We start from the raw sequence: 21,102 nt of genomic DNA, 5'->3' as shown, positions 1-21,102 counted from the left end.
GGACATGCTTTCCAACAGCGCTGTGAGCTTAAAATGGTTTTCCTGCTCAGAGTGCTGAGCATTGGCAGTTAAAACTATTTCAACTTTTAGCAAAACACAGATTTTCAATAGTCGCATAACAACAGCAGGGGCCAGGAGCAGAACGTCCCGCCGGCATCTATATTTTTAGCGCTGCTGGCTAAAGAAAGAGGTGCCTGGTGGACACAAGGCCTCGTTTTGGTTTAAGTCACGCTATTGTCATTGGCACTGACTTCACACACATCTTCATCACACACACTCCGACCCATCCCCAGACCGCCAAACATCCCTGACCCTTGACCTGGGTTCTGAGAGACGACCCCCAGGAGCGCCCCTGCAGCAGCCATGGTGTTGCTCAGCCCAGAGCTACCACTGTTACTACTGCTGCCATTACTGCTGCTACTGCCAGTGGCTGAAACGCTGGGATGCTGCGGTGACAGAACCGCACTGGAATGATGTGGAGACAAAACAGACATCCCCCCTCTCCCCCCTCCTCCTCCTAGAACCCCGCCCTGACCTCCCTCACCCGGTGAGAGGAGGAGGTGAGGAGACGAGATCAGATCTGACCCATCTTCTCCTCCTCCTCCTCCTCTTCTCCCTCCCTCGACGCCACTCCCTCCATCGGCGCCCTCTCCAAGTCCGCTGCGCCTCTCGCAGTGCGAGCGGTGCCTCATGAAGCTGTCGCGCCACATGAACTTCTTGCCGCAGCCGAGGCAGTCGTACGGCTTGAGGCCCGTGTGCGTCTTCATGTGCTCCGTGAGGTGATGCTTCATCTTGAACTTCTTGGCGCAGACGGGGCAGTGGAAGGGCCTCAGGTCCAGATGCATGTTGATGTGGCGGTCCCTCATGCTCTTGTGGGTGAACGTCTTGCCGCAGTGGCACATGAACACTTTCCCCGAACCCCCGGCGCCGCCGCCACCACCGCTGCCGCCGCCGCCGCCGATCCCCCCGCTGTCCATTCCGTCGACACCCAGGCCCCCCTGCACCGACAAGTGGACCGCGCCGTGCTCCAGGTTGGGTCCTTTAAACGAGGCTCCTCCGACCATGCCACCTGTCATCCCCAGGGGCGGCGGGGCAGAATCCAGGGAGAGTCCGGAGGCTTGGCTGTAGAGGAGGATCTGGTTCCCCTGCATGTCCAAGGGGAAGAGCTGGGCCCGGGCCGAGGCTGCGGACTGAACCTGGCCCAGCAGCGCGGAAACGGCCCGGTTGGCGCTCTGGCCCTGGCCTGCAGCGCTGTCGTGAAGGTGCTGGGCTAAAGTCTGGTCCATTAAACTGCTTTCAAACTTGAGGTAGTCTTCAGAAGACTGGCAGTAGTCCACCTGGGGACAGAGAGGGAAGGGGGGGGGGGGTTAGGTCTAGACCTGGGTCAAATGCAAACAACTGTATTATTTTAACCTGCTCTTGGAGTACCAGTTGGGTGGGGTTTACTGCATCAAGGTATACTTTGGAGAGAGGGGGATGACATGTGATGAAGGTCCTGGGCTGGATTCAAACACAGGATGCACCGCCTGAGCCACCAGGACACCCGGATTGCACACTTTTATAAACAAATTTTCTTTGCACATCACCCAGATCCAGTTAGGTCTATTTCAGGTTTTACTACATAAGAATATAAATATACAGCAAAGGTGAAGAACAGAGTGCTAGTTTCTGATCCAAATGGTCAATTCACAAGAACAATTCTTTGTGTCAAAAATGAAAACTGATAAAAAGCAATACCAATCTAAAGAAAGAAGCTGAATATGTTATGAGAGTTTCAGCTGACCTGTGTGTCCATGTCCGTCTCAGCTCTGCCTCCCAGCTCCCCAGACAAGCTCCTAACGTTGGAGATGTTGAAGTCGGTTCTCTCCCTCTCTCTCGCCATCTCCATCTCCCTCTCCTCCTCCTCCTCTTCCTCTTCTCCTCCCTCCTCCCCAGACACCACGATGAGGTCGTCGTCCTCGGTGCGTTCGGTTTTCACCACCACCCACTGCTTGCGGGGCATGATGCTGGGCTGGCTGTAGGTGGGGCGCTTTTGCAGTGGCAGGGCCGAGTCCTCCCCATCCTGTAAATTGAGATTTTTCACACATCAGTGAGGCGTATCAAATCGGTGCCACCATGCATTTTTAAGTTGAGGTTTTCACAAAATGTAAAAGGCGATGATATCGTAATGAGATGGACTTCATTGATCCCTGAGGGAAAATTAGGTCACTGAAGCAGCAGAGACATAAATACAACATACTGGATATTAAAGATAAAGCATATTAATCATACTAAATATGATTAATATCATATATCATATAAATATAATTAAATGGAATATAAAATGGTTTCCACCTGGCATTAGTGGTGTGTGTGTGTGTGTGTGTGTGTGTGTGTGTGTGTGTCTCTAACATCAGTGGACCCTGACCCAGCAAACTCACCTGATAGGAAGACACGCCAAAGCTGTCGCTGACCCCGACTTCCTGCTCTGACACTGAGCTCATCTTCTTTCTCCTCCCGCTGCCGCCGCCTCCTCCTCCTCTTCCCCTCTTCCTTTGGTGGTACAACACCTCTTCCTCTTCCTCCTCCACTTCCTCCTCCTCTTCTTCAATGAGGAAGGCCTCCTCTCCTCCGGACGGGGTGCAGTAGCTGGGGGTGTTGTTAGCGCCTCCTCCGTCGGCCGAAGCCCCGGCCACAGCCGCCCCGCCTCCCCCAAAACCGCTGCCGTCCCTGGGGCTGAAGTAGTTGGTGCTGCTGGGAGACTGGCTCTCGCTCAGTGACGGGCGGCTGGGGGGCTGGGAGGCTCGTTGGGGGTCGTGGGACCCTACGACCTGGGCTTGACCAATACTACTACCACCGCCTCCACCTCCAGCACCTAAAGAACCAGCACCACCACCTGCACCACCGTCACCGTTGCTGCTGCTACACCCAGGGTTGGCTGATCCCCTGCCCCCGCTGACACCACCGCCGTCCTGGACTCCGCCTGCGCTCCCTCCCCCCGCCGCGGCCCGGCCCTCCTTCAGCAGCTCGGTGCATTTGTCCACGATGTGCCACATCTGCAGGACGCTGCCCACGGTGAGGTAGTTGACGATGTCATCGCGCAGCATGCGGAGCTGGCCGGTGTAGGCACAGCTCAGCACGCTCTCAAACGCCAGCGGGTCCATCACCGCCGGGATGGAGACCGTGGACATGTTCTTCAGTAGTACCTAGGATAAACCAATAACGTAACAATAAGACATAACATTTGGATGCCTTGGCTACATACAGTCTTTTATACAAACATGATGAATTACAAAGCAACTGATTCTATACAGGGAGTCGCATTTAAAACATTTTTCATATTTCTATGAAAAATGTATATTAAATATTTTGTCGGGTAAAATTATTCTTGGTAAGTAATTTTCAGTTAACCAGCCCCTGGCAGGTGAGCCGCAAAGGTGATTTCGGACACTGCAGCTATCTAATAAGGCTCTATTCTAAATATCTCGCTGGCTGGTAAAATAGTAGCTTGTAAATTTGGGGATTTACCAGCCACTGTGGCCTGTAGACTAAAAAGGCAGCTTCTTACCCTGAGAAATAGACCTCATGATGGAAAAAGAGGAGAGTAAAAATAATAAGTATAGAACACTTATCAAAACAAAGAGATTTACAGGATAAATAAAAGTGTGAGCAATACATAAAAGTATGAACAACATGGAATTAAAAAGCATGAAATGCTTAAGGCCAAAAGCACAAAATAATTAAAACATAAATTAAAAGGAAATACAGACTATGGTTCAAGTAAAAGCAAGAGAAGGAAGAGAGGGAAGGAAAGGATGGAAAGACATTTGTCCTGTTTCTCTTTTTAAGGCTGCGTTCACACTGCAGGCCTTCATGCTCAGTTCTGAATTACTGTTCATATCTGATTTCTTTGGATGGCTGTTCATATCTATTCTAGGATGTAACCAATATCTGACACTAATATGAACTGACAGCGATGTCAAAAAGACGTGCGTGAGCAACAACAAAAGACATCACGTCTGTTTTTGTAGCTACGCTTCTCCCGCTTGTTTCCAACACATTTTGGTTATGATGTGTGCCTTCGAGTTTTGATTGAACTGAGGCATTTCCGCAAATACTAATCAATTCGGCTATTTGGCTTTCTGTCCATTGTTGTGTGTCACTCTCCTCCATGCCAATGCTGGCTCAGCCAAACTGCCGTGTGCACCAAAATTATGACTCCGTTGTCTCCGGTGAATGATGTAAGATTTACTCACTGTCATCGCAACGCTGGCAAGTATGAGCGTTCAAATACAAGTTGCAGGTAGTTTGCATGCCTCTGGATCCAATTTTGTAGCCCATATCCATGTGGTCCAGATCAGAATTTAAAAAATGCAACTCCATTCAGCTTTTTGCTTTTCACACCTATTAGAAAATGTCACATCTGTGTCACATGTGAGGGAAAAACATCAGATTTGTGACACTTTCAGCTGCAGTGTGAACGGAGCATAACACACACACACACACACACACACACACACCTGGTCATGGAAGTAGGGCGAGGAGGCGGCCAGGACGCAGCGGTGGGCCTTGAACACTTGTCCCTGCACCTGGATGGAGAGATCACAGAGCCTGCCGTCCTCTCGCTGCCTGTTCAGGCTGTCCAGCACGGAGGCCTGAGCGCCGGGGAAACACACCTGCACCACCGAGCCGGACGGGTCGCCGGGAGCCGAGCTGCTGCAGCCCGCATCCATGGGCAGGGACTGCATCTGGGCAGCAGAGTATCAGAGTAGTATAAAAAAACTTTCATGGCTCCCACCGTGGCTCTGATGTAAAATTACATGACTTTTCCATAACTTTCCGTAATTAAGATGGAGTGCTTTCATTAGCTGAAAATATTATTCCTTCCTGGTTTGGGTGGACAGTCTGGTTTCCACCACAGTTGTGCTGAAAACCTCCATCTAATGCAATTAATGTGTGAACAAGTTGGAAACTACATTCTGGTATATTCCTGTAAAATGACCCACTTGTAAAATTCCCTGATATTCCCCGACTTCCCCAGAGAATTTACCAAATTCCCTGACTTTAATCGCCTGGAATATACCCCTCAAAATACTATGATATTACAGAAAGTTCCACTTTATCTGATTTTATCTGGCAAATTTTAATTAGCAGTATTACTTTCCAAAGTACAGTATTGGCCTCTCTGCACAAGTGCAGTGCAAGCGCACATGGGACAATACTGGGCTAAGGGAAATCTACTAACAAACTAAAAAATGGAAAATATACTTCTGGAGTAGATGCAGATCCAGTCCTCTCAAGTCTTTTATTTCTGAGGGCAAAGAAGATAAAAACAAACACCTACGCGTTTCTTCCACTGGATAAAACCTAACAAGTTGGATTTTGTCCATAGCACTTGGACAGAAGGCCAAATGCTAAGTTGATTTTCAGAATCAAATTGAGCTTTTTAGTGCATTTTCTTCACCTATATTTGTGTAAGTGTGATAGCAGAACCCATTTCTGACCAGCTGCTTATTGCTGCACAGTATGCTGTCAAGATTTCCTCCAAGGTTTATCATTGTCTGCGTTTGGACTCAAAATGCACATAAAGAGTAACAGTGACATCTTGAGGCTGTTTGGGCCAACTTACGATCTCACTTCTTCACTTCTGAGAGCTTCCCAGTACAACCTGAATCCTCTACTCTTGCCCACTGAGAGAGAGAGAGAGAGAGAGAGAGAGAGAGAGACTCCCTCACTTTCCCCACCTATCCAGTCCGGAGATTTGAACCAGCAACAATCCCCTACTTCCTTTCCCTTTACATCTTATCAGGTAACTGGAGAAACCATATCAGAGAACCCCAAATTTTCAAAAAATAGAAAAGAGGACTGGGGCAAGGAGATGGTGTGAATATGGAGACTATTATAATCAGAGCAGAAAAATATTTTTTTCATCTACTGGACACAGAGGGGCTGGTGGTTTCCAAAATCTACCAGTAAGCATGACTCTTCCACCTGTCAAAATATAATTTGTAGAATAGAAAACAACCTCCAGATGATGGCTGATTACCTGATGGCTGATAAGAGTAGAAAAGCTTACCACATCTGGAATTTACCAACATTTTGTGGCTGGCCATGATTTAATCTCAAAGAGAAACTTAGAGATGCAGTGAAAAGAAACTAAGATGATTATTGTGATTTAGTTGGATACTATCTTGAGTACAAGCACATCTGAAACCTTTAACTTTCCTCTGGAAGACAGTACGAGGACATTAAGACCAGGACCGCTCGCCACCTCAACACCTTCTTCATCTCCTCAACCAGCTTTACCTAGGACTCTAATAAACCCGAACACCCACACAATCTAACTCCTGGTACTGTTGAGTCCACCCTGTTCATTATTATCTAGTGCTGTTTGCTCAGTCTATTGAACTGAGTACAGTTGCTGCCTAGTCCATCCTACCTAATGTTGCACAATCTTGCACCGCTCATTACCTCTACACAAGTCTTTGTATACTTTAGCTGCAGGAATTATATCCATGCTTCACAGTACTGAGAATTTAGTTGTTTCGTACATTTCATCCTTTTGGGTACTATTTTATGATATGCACTGCTGGACTATAACTAAGTTACAGCTGCACTCTATTTGAATGCCCAGTGATAAAATGCTGCATCTGCATTTGTAGTTTTATATGTAGTTTAGTGTCTATTGTATGTCCTGCACCATGCGAGTTATCAACATGTTTGTGCTCTACTGTCAGCATGACAAATTTGAATTTATTGTATTTCTGATATATAATAAAGGAAAAGAAAATGTAGACCCTTGTCTATGGGGAAGATAACATTAACAGAAAACGTACACATGCATGCAATACAGACTGGGAGCACCATGTTGTTGCTATGTTATTACTGCATTTTAAAGTCGACAGCTGGAGTGTAAGCACTTTAGTTGACAAGCTACACAAGCTAACTAATTTATCTATGGTGCTTTCAGTTTAAAACATGTTCACCTTGCTTTGGAAATGCGTTGACCAGGGGAGTCTACTGCTTCCAGTCAGCAGACAGAGAAGTCCTTGCATTGCGAACCGACGGAGCTTGTCTAATCATACCGTTACAGATATGACGTTAGCTTGCTAGCTAGCTCAAATGGCTGGACACCCAAAATGAGCAGCTGTCGAGATGAAACTCACCGTTTTAATTGACGCTGCACCCCTCAAAAGCAGAGTCAGTCTTCCAGCTGAAGGCAGTTTGTCCTGCCAGTCTACCCCGGCCCTGAAGTTTGAGGAGCATTTTTGGAAACGTTGCTTCCCATCTTGCTCTGCAGACAGACAGCGACGCGTCGCCTTTAACGGGATCCAGACAGACGAGCCAGACTTCGGCCGACAAAAAAAAAAAAAAAAAAAAAAAAAAATCACACGTGTGTCTGGAGCTGGAGGTGAGAGGGGAAGTTCCTGTGGTACAACAGGCTGGTGTAAACTGGATTATCTTCTACCTTGGTTTTAAATAAGATGTAAAACAGCAGGGAAATGATCAGGACAAGGCAAAAGTCGCAGGGAATAATGGGAAAACCAGCAATTTGAAGTTAGTTTGACTCTTTTTAGGCAACTTGATGGTGTTGGGTTGGTGTATATCTTTGCTTATTTACCTGTTGTGCTATTCTCAGTATGTTTCCTTGTAACTGCTGTATTTCTCCTGTCCTGTCCTATATTTTTCTCTCTGCTGCTGCAACGTCCCTGTTTGCCCACGGGGATCATCTATATTTTATGCTGGGGCAATTTATGTGCTTTTATGTCATGTTTTTTTTTTTTTGCTGTGGTTGTTTTTTTTTTTTTATTGCCATGTGTTTTTACTTCATGCCAAGTTTCCCTTGGACAGTAAAGTTTAACCCATTTAAGCTGACTCAGGAGGATACAGTTTTATTTACAGCAACATGACGGTAGAAAATCAACATCTCTGACAGAGGATCGTTTTGACTGGATTTAAAGCAGTAGTTTCCAAACATGTGCCATCAAAAGCAATCTGCGGGGTTTTGTTCCAGTCAAACACAACAGCGGGTGATTTACTAGTTCCTCCTCTCTGGTTGAAGGTGTGTTAATGATTGAAATCAGCTGTTTGTCACAGACCCAGGTGAAGTGTCGTCTGTGGGCAAGGGACTGTGTGTGTGTGTGTGTGTGTGTGTGTTAATAACAACAAATAACCAACAATAACCACAAAGCCTATTTTTTACCTCCCTATAATGATTAGCTGAAGACTTGGAAATATCCCTTTAATTTTTTTTTCTTTGCAACCTTAAAATATTCTATTAACTCAGAAATCTATGAGAATATGTGCTATGTGTAAACTTTTTTTAATTTTATTTTTTAGCCAATTAGAAGGCTGTTATTATCAAAGTCAGACAGGAGTAAACAAGGTTTTCAGTGATATCAATCTTATTTTTTATAAATGACTGGATATACAATAATGGTATTTATTCAAATATGATCATGTATGAATATAGCAAAACATTTAAAAAATGTTTTAAAGGTCCCATATTATAGGATATTTCCTCTATTTATATACATATATGATCAAAGATGTTTAAGACATTCTTAAAAAATAATTTTGTTGGAGTAATTAAAGTTATTGCATTTTAAAAAATCACCGTTTTTTTTTACAGGCAATTTCATACCGTCTCCTCACTAAAGAATCACTGAAATCCCTCCAATCAGGCCGGTTCTCAGCATTTGAACTGGACAGCCTCCAACTCTTTGGATTAGAGCTGGTGTTGTTGACCAATCAGGGTCCAGTATTGTGACTGTTCTGCTTTGCTAAATTCAATTTAACAAATTCAATTAAACTTTAATGCAATAAGCCACAACTTTAATATAAATAAAAGTCTGTTGGTTGATACCACACAAGAGTGATTCAACCTGTACAGTCCATGAAAGCTGTTCTAAACAAATGATAAAGTCCCTCTTTCCCGGGAAAAATCCTCTGCTGCACAGGAAGTGATGCTTTTTTATCTTTATGGAAGCAACAACAGCAGTTTGTTTGGAATAAATAGAAGAAGGTAGAAGAAATATAAGAAGCCACGGTCTACACTTATTACAGTATGTTGGGCCAGTGCCGACACGGAGTGCAAAACACTCAAGCAATGACCGCTTCTCGCCAAGAAAAACAAGAATCATTCAGATCATCAATTTTAACTAAACTACATTTATTTGCAAACATCATGAACATAAACGTATCATGAGCCATAGGATATTTGAAAACAAAATCATGAAAAGTGAATATGGGACCTTTAATAAAATACGAGACATGAATGCAGATTACAGAATTACCCCACTAATGAAGAACCTTTTTGCAACATACAAATAACAACAAAAAAAGATGATAGAAATGTGCATATGTACAAATCCACTTGATTTAAAGGGAAGGATCAGTATTTTTAGAAGCCTGTCTTAGTGATCACAAAGCAAGGCCCTTAAACAATACAGGAGGTTTTCACACTGACTCACACAGTTTTTGGTTCTCAGTACTTGCATCAGACTGCGACAAACACCATAATGCTAGTCCAGGTCAATGGCACATGAAACCATTACTCTCACAATTTCATAGCTGTAATAGTAAGAAAAACATTTTAAAAAAGGACTTGATTTTAATTCTACTTCCTGTTGGCAGTAGCAGTCCCAATCACACAGTCGTTCACCTGCAACAGAATAAACACAAACCATTAGATGGCAAAGCACCAACACACACTTGGCATTACAGGGAAAATCCACCCTTGGATCCTCTTAACACTGTTATATATCATCAATCTGTGATGTTCAATGCATTCCAGCATTATTTTGGGATGAAGTGTTGTAATTTACTTTTCTGCTATACCCCCTTTCCCTAAACCTGCCTAATCTACTCCTACTTCAGTGAGTGATTTCCTACATTTCCCAGAAAACCTTGCGACAACCCCCAGAGAGCAGGTGTGAACTTGTAATTTCAATTAAAAGGTATTATCTCGATGTGACGTCACATTATCTACGTTTGGCCAGTTATCCATAGGAATGAGAAAAATAAATCATAAAACAACAAATTGGTCGGGTGACTTCTCCTCCAATGTAAAAAAAACAAACAAACAAAAAAAAAACCCTCATTCCAAGTATCCAAGTAAGCAAGAAAGGACAAATAAATGATCTAGGAGGCTACTGACCTTGCTGGCGAATCTCAAGGAGTTGAGGGTTTCCCCAAAGCTGTCTGGCTCTGGGGCGATGTTCACAAACATCAGGCTGGGGCGAGAAAGACAACACAAAAATAAACAACAACACAATATTAGCAGTCTCCTCCCACATAAATGAGTTAATTTAAGTAAGGCACAGATTTTGTTCTTACACACTTAAACAATTGGAAGTAACTCAACTTGGGTAGGGAATTATACATATTCAAGAAACTAAAAATTAAATATACTACAATATCAAAGAGAGTGTCTGTTGGATTTGGCCACGGGTGTATGGAATTGGCCACCAGTACGTTACTTGCTGCTGCTGAACTCACGTTTTGCTGTTGCCTCCCAAGCAGCTCTGCAGAAGGTAGGTGAGCTTGGAGTTCCTGTATGGAATGTAGCTCTCCTGCAACACAAACACAAGAACCATTTACATCTCGCCAAAACCCAAATCATTTCTGTCCAAACATGAACTGACCTGAGAAGTGTAGCCTTTTGCAAGCCCAAACCCAGGGTGTAAGCAGATCCCATATTGAAGCCATGAAGAGAGACTATGCACCGCAAAACTGAGCCAATCGGGTATCTGGTGCTACGGATACTATTGCAGTGTTCATTCTTTGATTTGTATACAGAAGTGGTGCTTGTGGGCAATTTCACTTTTGGGAGCAGTGCTAAATATATATTTCTTTGGATGCTTCATCTTAATAGCGTTAATTCCTAATATTAAGAAAACACTGTTTTAGAAAAAAATATGGCTATAGTATTATTTTAATTTCCCCATTTTCCCTGTAAGTGCTGGTTGTGTATTTGCTGTGGTGGAGAATGAATATAGGAGGAAACACTGTATGGAGAAACCCAGCCCAGAGTACAGGATGTCTGCAAGTTGAGACCTTTTTAATACCAGTGAGAATGAAATAGGAGACCGATTTCACCACTGAAATGAATGGGGGAAGATGAAAAAACCCTGCAACTGAATGAGACTAGGGGTCTTGGTGACTTTCTCACCAGAAAAACCGTGCACTAAATGCACCAAAATATAAAGGCCAAGTACTCAAGGACTTGTAAGGCCTCAAATTTAGATAATCAAATCTGAGACATTTGAAATACTCTTCCAGAACCTGCAGACACCCTGGAGTCAGTTTAGTAGTTTTCATCTAGGCTCCTGCTGACAGACCTTGTTGGCCAGGGCGGTGATGACGATGCCCAGGTTGGAGAGGGAGCCGTTGATGGCCGTCATCTCTTTGAAACGCTCGCCCTGTGACTGACTCTTCAGCATTCGCTCACTGCCGGCCAGGTCCACCAGGCACAGAGTGGCTGTGCACACAAAAGCAGAAAATAACGAGGGACAAAAGGGGCAAAACAAAAACGTTCATTAGAAATGAGTTATGTGCATAAAAAAATAAACTTGAAAACATAAAGAGAGAACATATCACATATGAAGAAATTGCAGCAGTCATGGACGACAGAAAATTTTTCCTCCAAACTATTTAACTGCAAAATTGTTCCACTCAAATCCAAAAATTACAGCTAGTGAAATATTCTGCACCTAAATTGAAGGCATTCCTTCTAAATACACAAGTGAAGCCAGTGAATTCCTGATACTTGCATATACATTTCATTTGGAACTTTTCTCCAATGGTCTTACTGTACCATGGGAATGAAGTTGCTGTATACCCACTGAGCACATGGGATCATACTCACACTTGCAATTGACGTCCCTGCCGGTGTTCGCTCCCTCTATGTCCAGCTGGAAGACTGAGTGGGAGCGAGAGGAGCGGTCGTTGAGGTTGGTCTGAGCCGTGGAGCGATTCTGATTGGCCAAGGCGATCAAGCCGAGAACCTGGCAGAGAGAGGAGGAGAAACAGGAGAGGGAGTTTAATGAGAGTGGCTGAAATGACCAGTTTCGGCCTGACCTTTTGATGCATCGGCTTCAAATGGAAAGCAGATGGAACCTATTCAGAAACTGTCGAGAATGGATGCCCTATTATTGGCAGAAGAATGGCAATTATATTTACATTTTGAATTGATTTAAAAGTGAAATACCCCAACTCTACTGTCAAAGAGTAAAATCTTTAATATGGATTTACAATTTTTTTTAAAACAGAAAACAAAGACAAACACACAATAATTGTAGGCTCATTCTATGGTAAAAGTTATCTCTATATGTACACACCGCAAGCGACTCAAGAAAATAGTTCACTTATTTTCTACTAGCAGAGAAATGTCAGCCACTGTAGACCAAAATTGCACCGTTTCCTCATCTGTCAGTGCAGACTTTGGGCTGCAGCTGAATTATTGGGCAGCTTCACCCAATCACCTACTACTCCACAGCAGCTCAAATCAGGTGCAGATAGCAGCATATAGATGTGGCTGCTGCATTGTGAACATACAGCATGAATAGACTGCACAATTATGGCTAAAAAGGTAATCCAGATGATTTTTCCTAGATACTGTGATCACGATCATTAATCTTGATGACTTGGAGAACACAATTCTTTCATTGCACTATTTTGCTAATACCACATCAACATCTGGACCACTTTCAACTACAGATGCAGCTCTAAGTCAAATAAAATGACATTTAATGTTTCTATATGGCCGAATTGTCCAATCATTAATTGCGGAACCTAAAACATAATATACGTTGATACACAATTAACTGTGCAACCTTAAATAAACCACTGAGGTATCTGCAGTACCTGATCCTCACAGGAGACCTTCTGGTAGGTGAGGTTGGTGACCGTCACCTCGTTGTTGGCCAACTTGCGGATCTCATGCTCCGGCCTTTTGTTGGCCTTGCCGGTGTACAGGAGGTCCCGCAGGGTCTCATTATAGATCTCCACAAAGCTTGCTGTGAAGGTGAACTGAGATAAAATAGAGACACGGTCAGGAAGTAATAGAAATGTTTGTTTTTACCCCCCTTTTCTTTACCCTTACCTCCTCTACAGATACAAACATACTGTATGCCATGTTGCCTGAATGCATAGGGGATTAATGTACATTTGTAGTGTGACATATTAACTATGTGTGTCAGTATGTTCTGTGTTACTTTATTAGTTATCCATATGTCTCTGCGTGAGTGTCAAGTCAAATTCTTGTACATTTAGTTTTGGTGAACAACTCAACAAAGCCGGCAACAGGTACCTGGTGTCATCAAGTTAACTGGGTTAGACTTTTAAAAGACCTTTTTAACGCCAGTTAAGAGTGCCAATAAGATTAATTTTGCAACAGAAATAACTGAAAATGAAAACTATAGGACTTAGGAGGTCTACAAGACTGGTTATCTGTTTTTTTTCAGTGTGAAATCAACCAAACAAATGTAAAAAAAAATTAAGATCTCTAAACCTGAATTTAAGACTTAAAACTATTTAATTAACTGGTATGAAGGCCTTGAATTTAGATAATGTAAAGCAATTAAAGACTTTCCCAGTATCTGCAAACACCCTGGTATACCACCTCTGTCTACCTACTTCCCTATAGTACCCACACTGAGCATATTACCAACCAACCTGCCAGCCCTGCTCTCCCAGTTTCTCAGCGGCCCTGAAGATCTGCTGCACGGCTCTGGGAATGACCCCCCGGACCTCTTCCATATCGTCCCCCTCCATAGTGAACGTTTTGCCGCTTCCCGTCTGGCCATAAGCGAAGCAGCAGACGTTGTAGCCGTCCAGTGCAGACTGCACCAGCAGGGAGATCTCCTCGAAAACCTGAAAACAAAGCAGCAAAATCACCACCAGTCACATGTTGACAGTTTGCCTACGCTGCCGCCCACTGTGGCAGGTAACATCGTTCAGCTGTCTTGTTCTATTACAAAAACAAAAACATAATTGGCTGGTAAAATACTCAAAGTGACAACTGGAATGGCTCTTTCCACATATCATTCTGAGATATCTCTGCAACCGCACCCTTTTACAATTTGCTCTTATCCAGAGCAACTTACAATGAATGTGCAGGCAGGAGGTTCTTGTCAGCAAGTAAGTATACATCAACAGCAGAGTTACAGGTCAATTAATTTTCAATTGTTTCTGTGCAAGACAGAAATAAGTAGTAAAGAGAAAATAGAGTCCAAGCACTGAAGTTCTTGCTCCTTGGTAGAATTAATGATGTCTTCAGAATCATGGATAAGACAACTTTACCATACCATCAATTTTTCCATATTTGAATTTTGAAGAAAATCCCCTTGCTGGAATGACAGAAAGTGATGTGAACCCAGCCCTGAGCCAAGTAAACACCGACTACTCCACACCTATTGAGAGGACAGTTTTAAAGACAAAGTGTGTGTGTGTGTGTACCTCCTGCTGGGAAGCACGGGGGCCGAACACCCGGTCAAAACTGAAGTTGTAATTCTTCTGTGTGTCTCCAGTTCGGCCAATGTGAGACTGAGAGGCAGAAAGAGAGAGGATGGATTTAGTTTTTTAGTTCATGATATGCTTAGGCAATTCTTTGAAAGAAACAAAAAGTCACTTCTTTCAGCCATTAATATGATTACTTGATAGTTCAGGTGAAGAGGATCTGTGTCTCACTCAAGGACACTTGACAGCGAAAGACACACTGGCTCTTATGGGAATCAAATCTCTGACCTTCCAGGTTTATTATGGTCTCTCTAACTGCCAGGCCACCATGCCAATCTCCTTAATGCACAAATGTGAAGCCAAATAAAAACAAGCATTTGAGGGGACTAAGAGTATCAAAATATTTTTTTTTCCAAACAAAATTCACATCCCTTGCTAATGCAAAGGAGCAGGAAGGGAAATCAACACCAGTTGCTGACCAAATGGTCGTAATTTCTTTTGCTGTGGCCACTTTGACAGGTAATCCATCATTTTAGGAGGTTCTTTTCTAAAAATTCACGTGGCTCCCAATATAGTGAATGAGGCCGGGAAGTAATGTGTTAGCCGTGTCTGTATTAACTGCAGCCTGCAGGGAAAAAAACTGTTTCCTGTTCTATAAACAAGCCTTGGGGAGGTCTGGGATGCTGGCAAGGTTCTCACCTCCTCGGTCTTGGCCAGGGTCAGCGTCTTGTTATCACTGGCAGGGAGCTGGATGTGTTGGCTGAGGCCTCCACCCACCAGGGGGCGCACTCTACAAAAGACCCTGATGTTGCCCTATAGGGGGAACAACAGGGTGATGGACACAGACCTCATTAGTCAGAGAGGAGAGAAATGCAACATATCTTTGGTTGTGGCAAAAAAAACATGGAGAGGAGGATTTGGTCGTCAGAAAAAAGGGCAGCACCTCTTCAAAAATGAATGTGGACTATACAGATAAAATCATACAATTTAAATAAAGCAGATGGGTTAATTTCGGGGGCCTTAAGGTCATGAAACTCAAAACTAGACATGGCAACTTGCCTTGAGCTCCTGGATGGTATTGTGGAGCCGTCGGCGCTCCATCTCGCCAGCATGAAGCTCGTCTTTCTGGTGGGCCACGGTTTCCTTGAGAGACCGGACCTCCTCCTCTAGGTCTCTGAGGGTGGTCTGCAGGCGGGCCAGAGTCGACTCCTGCACTGATAGCTTCATCTGGAGTGGAGAGGATAAGGGAAAGAAAAAAAAGAGATGAAACAGTTGGCTTTTACCAAATCCAGCGCTCTAAAATATTTAATTTCTACTTTCTACTTATAGTTAATTTCTTGACTGGATTTGATTAATTTTGTCAATGTTCACAACACAATAAGCATCTGGGCAATAGGACTATTAACATGGCCATATCACTTATTAGCTGATAATTATTCTTCGCAAAAACAGAACACAATGTGCAATGAAAATGGGTCTACAACTACACATCATGTGTATTTACTCTTTTAACACCTGGACATTATCAAACTAACTCAATACTTTTCCACACCATGCAAATATTTATGCGTGTTGCAACAGGACCCTCTCTTTATAGCACATCCAACAGAATAGAAACTGGGGGGGGTTTCCAATAGAAAAGAGACTCGTTGTTACCTGCCCAACTGTCTGCTAGAATAGATAATAATGGTCCTATATACCTCAACGGGTAGAGTATGGCACTAACACTGTTAGGGTTAGGTGTTGGTAGTGTAAGTGTCCACCACATGGCATGTTACATGACAAGATACCAGCCATGGCCCAAATTTATCATTATTTAGCTGCTGTCTGACTGCTGACTTTATACCTTGAAAGTTTGGAGCTCTATCTCCTGGCTGTCTCGGAGGGTCTCCATGACCTTGTACTTGTCTTGTAGGTCGGACAGATCCCTCTGGAGGACGTTCTTCTCACTGGTCACCTTCTCCAATTCATCCCTGACTCCTGACAGAGCCTGCAGCTCCTCCTCGTACTCACTAAAGCCACAAAAGGATAGCACATACAGTATGTACTCCCAGCAAACAAATTAACACCAGCACAGCATAATGAAAGCAACATGTTATCAATTAAATGCAAATTTACAAAAAGTGAGATACACAGTTTGACAATTCTATTTCCTCAAGCAGGTTGTGCCAAAGATTAGGCATATTTCAATTTTAAAACGATATTGCAAGTCACATCATAACTGCAGTATCTATCAAAATGATCAAACTGTGATATCGTTCAGCCATGGTACCTGATCTGGTCCCTCTGCCTCACAAGCTCCCTCTCCATCTCGGCCTTTTTCATCGCGCTTTGGGCCATTGAGCCCCTCAACACCTCATTCTCCTGGTTGACTGATTTGAACTTAGTCTGGTAGTTATGAATCTTGCCCTCCATGTCGCTGACCTTGCCCTTCAGGTCCCAGGCAGGCCGCCGGGAAGCCCCGCCTCCACCTGTGGATGACATCACCATTATCCATTTGACATTAGATGTCATAGTTTGATTTACAGCAGTTCAGACCTTCCTGCAATCTGCCTTTCAGCATGTCACTGAGCACAACCCTTTGCAACTTTTGCCAGGATTGTGTACGTAATTTAGACAAAACAGTGGGGAATGGGCTTCCAAAAACAGCCCAAAATTAACAACATAAAGAGATTGGAAACACCTTAGATGAATCGCAAATCAATAAAAGCGCACGAAACAGCAAAATACAAATAATGGATATGCTTATATAATACATGCCAGGCAATGCTGCCTGAGGAACAGTGCTAAACTTGAAACATGTTGCTGGAATAAACGTTCACCTTTTGCATCCAAGGCGCTCCCAGTCTCTTTATTTTGCTTTTTTTGTTTACTTATGATTAATCCCATACACAGACATATGAAAAAGGAAACTTAACTTTTTGTCCTCAGGCCACAGTGGCTGGTAAATGCCAAAATTTATTAATTTTGAATTATTGAATTGATAAAACCTCCAAACGATGGATTGTTATTTGTCAGAGGGGCTGGTTGCGTAAGCTGGTTCACCTCATAACACAGCCTTGAGCGTGACCACGGACAAGAGGCTATACATGTAATTCAATTGGGGTTAATCTGGTGAAGATAGGAACCAGAGTGGAAACAGATTTCTCACCTCCTTTTGAGCCAGTAGTAGATTTCACAGCGCCTCCCTTTGGTGCAGTCGAAGCAATAGGCTGTTTCAGGACACCTGAGGGACATATAAACATCAAGATTAAGAGGTATCTGGCAAATTATAAATCAACACTACTCTTAAGTACAGCCAGGGTCCAAAATTACCACCTGCCAAGCGCCAAATGCAGATAAAATTTGTTTTTGGCAGATAAATAGATCAGGGTCACCTGCCACACTGGCCGGTAACTTTTTGAGACAATAACATTTGAATGTCTCAGTTAAATAAAGTCTTTGGTCTTTGCCTGTTCTAAAACTTTGAAACTATACTTCAAAGGCTTTCTTATAATTTGAATTCTGCTGCATTTGATCAAGTATAACAACTTGATCTATGAATAAGTGAGTGAGCTAGTTTTCATTAACACATAATACCTGATGCACGAAATGGCACTGGTAATAGGCAGCACAGCATATTTCCATGAAAAATGCATATGATTTTTCTGTCTTTAAATTTATTCTTGGCGGGTAAATTATTTTAGTTTACCAACCCCTGGAAGGTGAGCTAAAAGGTTAATTTAGAACACTGAGTACCGATATTAATATAATAATATATTGTCAGCCGTTAAACTGTGATGGTCAGTTCATCTCATTTTTTTTTTCTTCTCCTCACTTTGCTTCGCACTTATGCACTGCTGCACTTCTTTTAAAATTTGTATTTTACTTGATGTACTTATGTTATGCATTCCTCATATTTTTACTATTGTTATTCAGTGGGTTTTATTTTCCATCTTATGTTATGCTCATTCTATGTCTATTTTCATGTGAAGATGCATTTTATGTATTCTATTCTCCTCTTTATCTTATTCTCACTATCATTATCAAGTTTTATGTGAAGCACTCGGTGCATGTAATTTCTCTGTTGTAAAGCACTTTGAGCTGCATTTCTTGTATGAAAGGTGCTATACAAATAAAGTTTATTATTATTATTATTATTATTATTATTATTATCTCACCTCTGGAAGGACCGACAGCAACAGTGGCAGCTCCCGCAACTCGGACCGGCTTAGCTGTGAGAGGAAGATTTTGTTATGTATCCAATCAACAGAGGAACTTTCAGGTAAAAACATTGACTGCACTGGAAATCAGAAGAGCTGAAAACTTGTTTGATTACACATAGCAAGACTTGCCCACACCCAAGCATCGCCTCAATTTCTTTCATACCCTTTCTCGGTGCATCCAGAAATACTTTGTGTGGGTAAGTTAAAGGGCAGAGATAAACAGCTGGAGAAACCATCCCCTTGCACCATGTGTGAAGTTCTGTCCCTGCCCTGTGCAATCAGTATTTACTGTGCATGTTGTCGATATCTCTGCATAAATGCCGGCAAGAAAACTGCCTGTACATTTTCTGACCGTGGGCAAATAAAGTGATTCTGAAATTCAAATTTGAGTTGGTAACTTACAAACAGGCGCCCTAGTGGTTGCAACAGGAGGCCTCTTGCTGCCGATAACGGTTGCTGCTGCCTTTGGCTTGACCGGCTCTGGGTCCTTGCGCATCTTCTTCTGCAGAAACAACAAGAACACCAGCTTAAACCATGGCAACAATGGCTTGAGTCATTGGGTTGTAACACTAAACTCTCCTTGACACTCATTTCTTTACCTGGCACACCTCTACAGCACATGATGATTTTAGGGACAGAAAGAATATTTGTCACATCTGTTGCCTGGGCTCTGTGGCTTTGACCCTTGCACTCCTTATTGGCTTGCCACATACTTAACATTATTCGACATTTCAATCTGACTGAACTTTGTCGCTTGTTATACCATCTTTACCCCATCATAACTGTCACTCTCCGCTCTGTACAACCTAATAAAACGTCTAAAAAATAATAATCCTCAGAAAGAGCAATAAACTGTAACAAAAAGAACTCAGATTTTTTTACTGACAAATCAGTCAGCAAAATGATAGAACTGGATGCTCACTAAATTGTGCCAGAATTAATGCACTAGATACCCAATTTAAAGCAGTCAGCAGAGCACAGGCTTGTCCTCTGTCCCTGCTGAGCTACCTAACCGTACATAACATTACAGTGTTAAATGCATTTACATTTTAGGCAATTAGCTGATGTTTGTATCCAGTGGAGCTTGGTGCAACACAGTAGAATAAAACTTCAGTTGCCAGATCACCAGCATTTCAAGAAACCAATAGTAGAGTGCAAGGCTCAGAGTGACAGCACCCTTGCAATAGATCTAGCAAATATTTCTGTCCCTACAATGACCATGCATGACAGAGAAGGGCAAGTAAATTGAAAAAAAGAGCTAAAGGGAAAAAGGTATAAATTATTTTTATTACAAACCTGAGCAGGTTGGAAGTCATGATTGCTCTCCGAGCTGCTGCTGCTGGTCAGGACCCTCTTGCTCGTCATGACTGGCAAGCGGGATGTGGTGTTCTGTTGAGGGAAACAGGTATGACCACAACAGAATATATCATAGAAAACAATCCAGCTCAAACATTAACGAGTCTCTTTCAAGCAAACCCCCATCAGGAATATGGTCAACTTTCCTTGTTCTTTATCTATGAATGCGTACTGTTAAAATCTCAGACCTGAAACAAATCCACAATCTATGTCTCCGATTAATAGAATGAAGAAACTCCTGTTGGTGTGGTTTAGTGGCATCATATGACTTAGCTAGCTCTTGAATGAATTAGCTAACGTTAGCTAACTATGTTGCTTCTAGCGACAGTAACGTGATCGTTAGTAATCGTGATCAAACATGATCGGCTGGTCAGTGTCTGCTTGTGTGGTCAGTAAGTTGTGTGCAGGTCAGGACTCACCTCTTTACTCATTGGGCTTTTTCCTGAAATAAGACCAATGACAGAAAACAGTTTGGTTAGGAAAATGTTAGTTTCCATTAGGGACAAGCTGGCTAACTGTTAGCCGAGTAAAGGATAATCATTTTTCGCAAATATTATCTAACGTTAGCGCTGGGTAGTTAACGTTGTATTGTAGAAAAATAACATAGTTAGCTAGGGTTTCGCGACACGAGAAGAGAAATTGGCGTATTGGAGGAGTTTCGTAATTTCCGTTTTAACATTAAGATCAACAAAATAGTTAATGTATTTAAAGATTTACCTTGGTTGATGTTGTGTCGCTAGCTCTCTCGTCCACCGTCTCCGGCCGTTTGAATTTGAAATTGAACTGTTTTGGTGGGCGCTTCACACGCGCTGCTGTGATTGGTTGAGCCAGCATAAATCCCACCTCCGTGTTTATGCGTGCTTGGTATGTCGTGCAGAGTGTGCCGCTGGGGCGGGATTTACGATGCTCATTCATATTTTGTTTTGTACGTCGCTGTGGATGAGAGCGTCAGCTGAAATACAATACCTACATTTCTTGTGGGCTACTATCTCTTTATAAAATCACTGCAGATTGTGCATTCATTCCCCAAGACACAAATATTTTTTGTTTTGGTCTTAAGTCTACCGCGGTAAAGACAGTTTGATGTTGGATATTCGACAGA

At 42.9% G+C, this 21,102-nt stretch overlaps 2 protein-coding genes across 2 annotated transcripts; both read right to left on the bottom strand.

Annotated features, from left to right (window-relative positions):
• Positions 1–221: 221 nt before the first annotated feature.
• On the bottom strand, positions 222–7,264 carry zbtb22b (zinc finger and BTB domain containing 22b). The gene is made up of 6 exons (XM_071911113.2): positions 7,146–7,264; positions 4,500–4,727; positions 2,948–3,185; positions 2,421–2,854; positions 1,784–2,062; positions 222–1,337 (listed from the first exon to the last, which is right to left on the bottom strand). Exons 2-6 carry the CDS (start codon positions 4,725–4,727, stop codon positions 222–224), a joined length of 2,295 nt encoding a protein of 764 aa, XP_071767214.2. The 5' UTR covers positions 7,146–7,264.
• A 2,316-nt stretch (positions 7,265–9,580) lies between these two features.
• Positions 9,581–20,032, bottom strand: kifc1 (kinesin family member C1). Its single transcript, XM_071911121.2, has 16 exons — positions 19,941–20,032; positions 19,047–19,146; positions 18,600–18,653; positions 17,591–17,665; positions 16,712–16,910; positions 16,286–16,451; positions 15,499–15,666; positions 15,139–15,252; positions 14,440–14,526; positions 13,657–13,854; positions 12,847–13,011; positions 11,849–11,987; positions 11,322–11,461; positions 10,480–10,553; positions 10,139–10,214; positions 9,581–9,643 (listed from the first exon to the last, which is right to left on the bottom strand). The coding sequence occupies exons 1-16, from the start codon at positions 20,007–20,009 to the stop codon at positions 9,599–9,601; spliced, it is 1,869 nt and encodes a 622-aa protein (XP_071767222.1). The 5' UTR covers positions 20,010–20,032; the 3' UTR covers positions 9,581–9,598.
• Positions 20,033–21,102: the final 1,070 nt, after the last annotated feature.

The sequence above is a fragment of the Centroberyx gerrardi genome, chromosome 19 (genome assembly GCF_048128805.1).
Source record: "Centroberyx gerrardi isolate f3 chromosome 19, fCenGer3.hap1.cur.20231027, whole genome shotgun sequence".
NCBI lineage: Eukaryota > Metazoa > Chordata > Actinopteri > Beryciformes > Berycidae > Centroberyx > Centroberyx gerrardi.
This window is presented reverse-complemented; position numbering and strand designations above follow the sequence as displayed.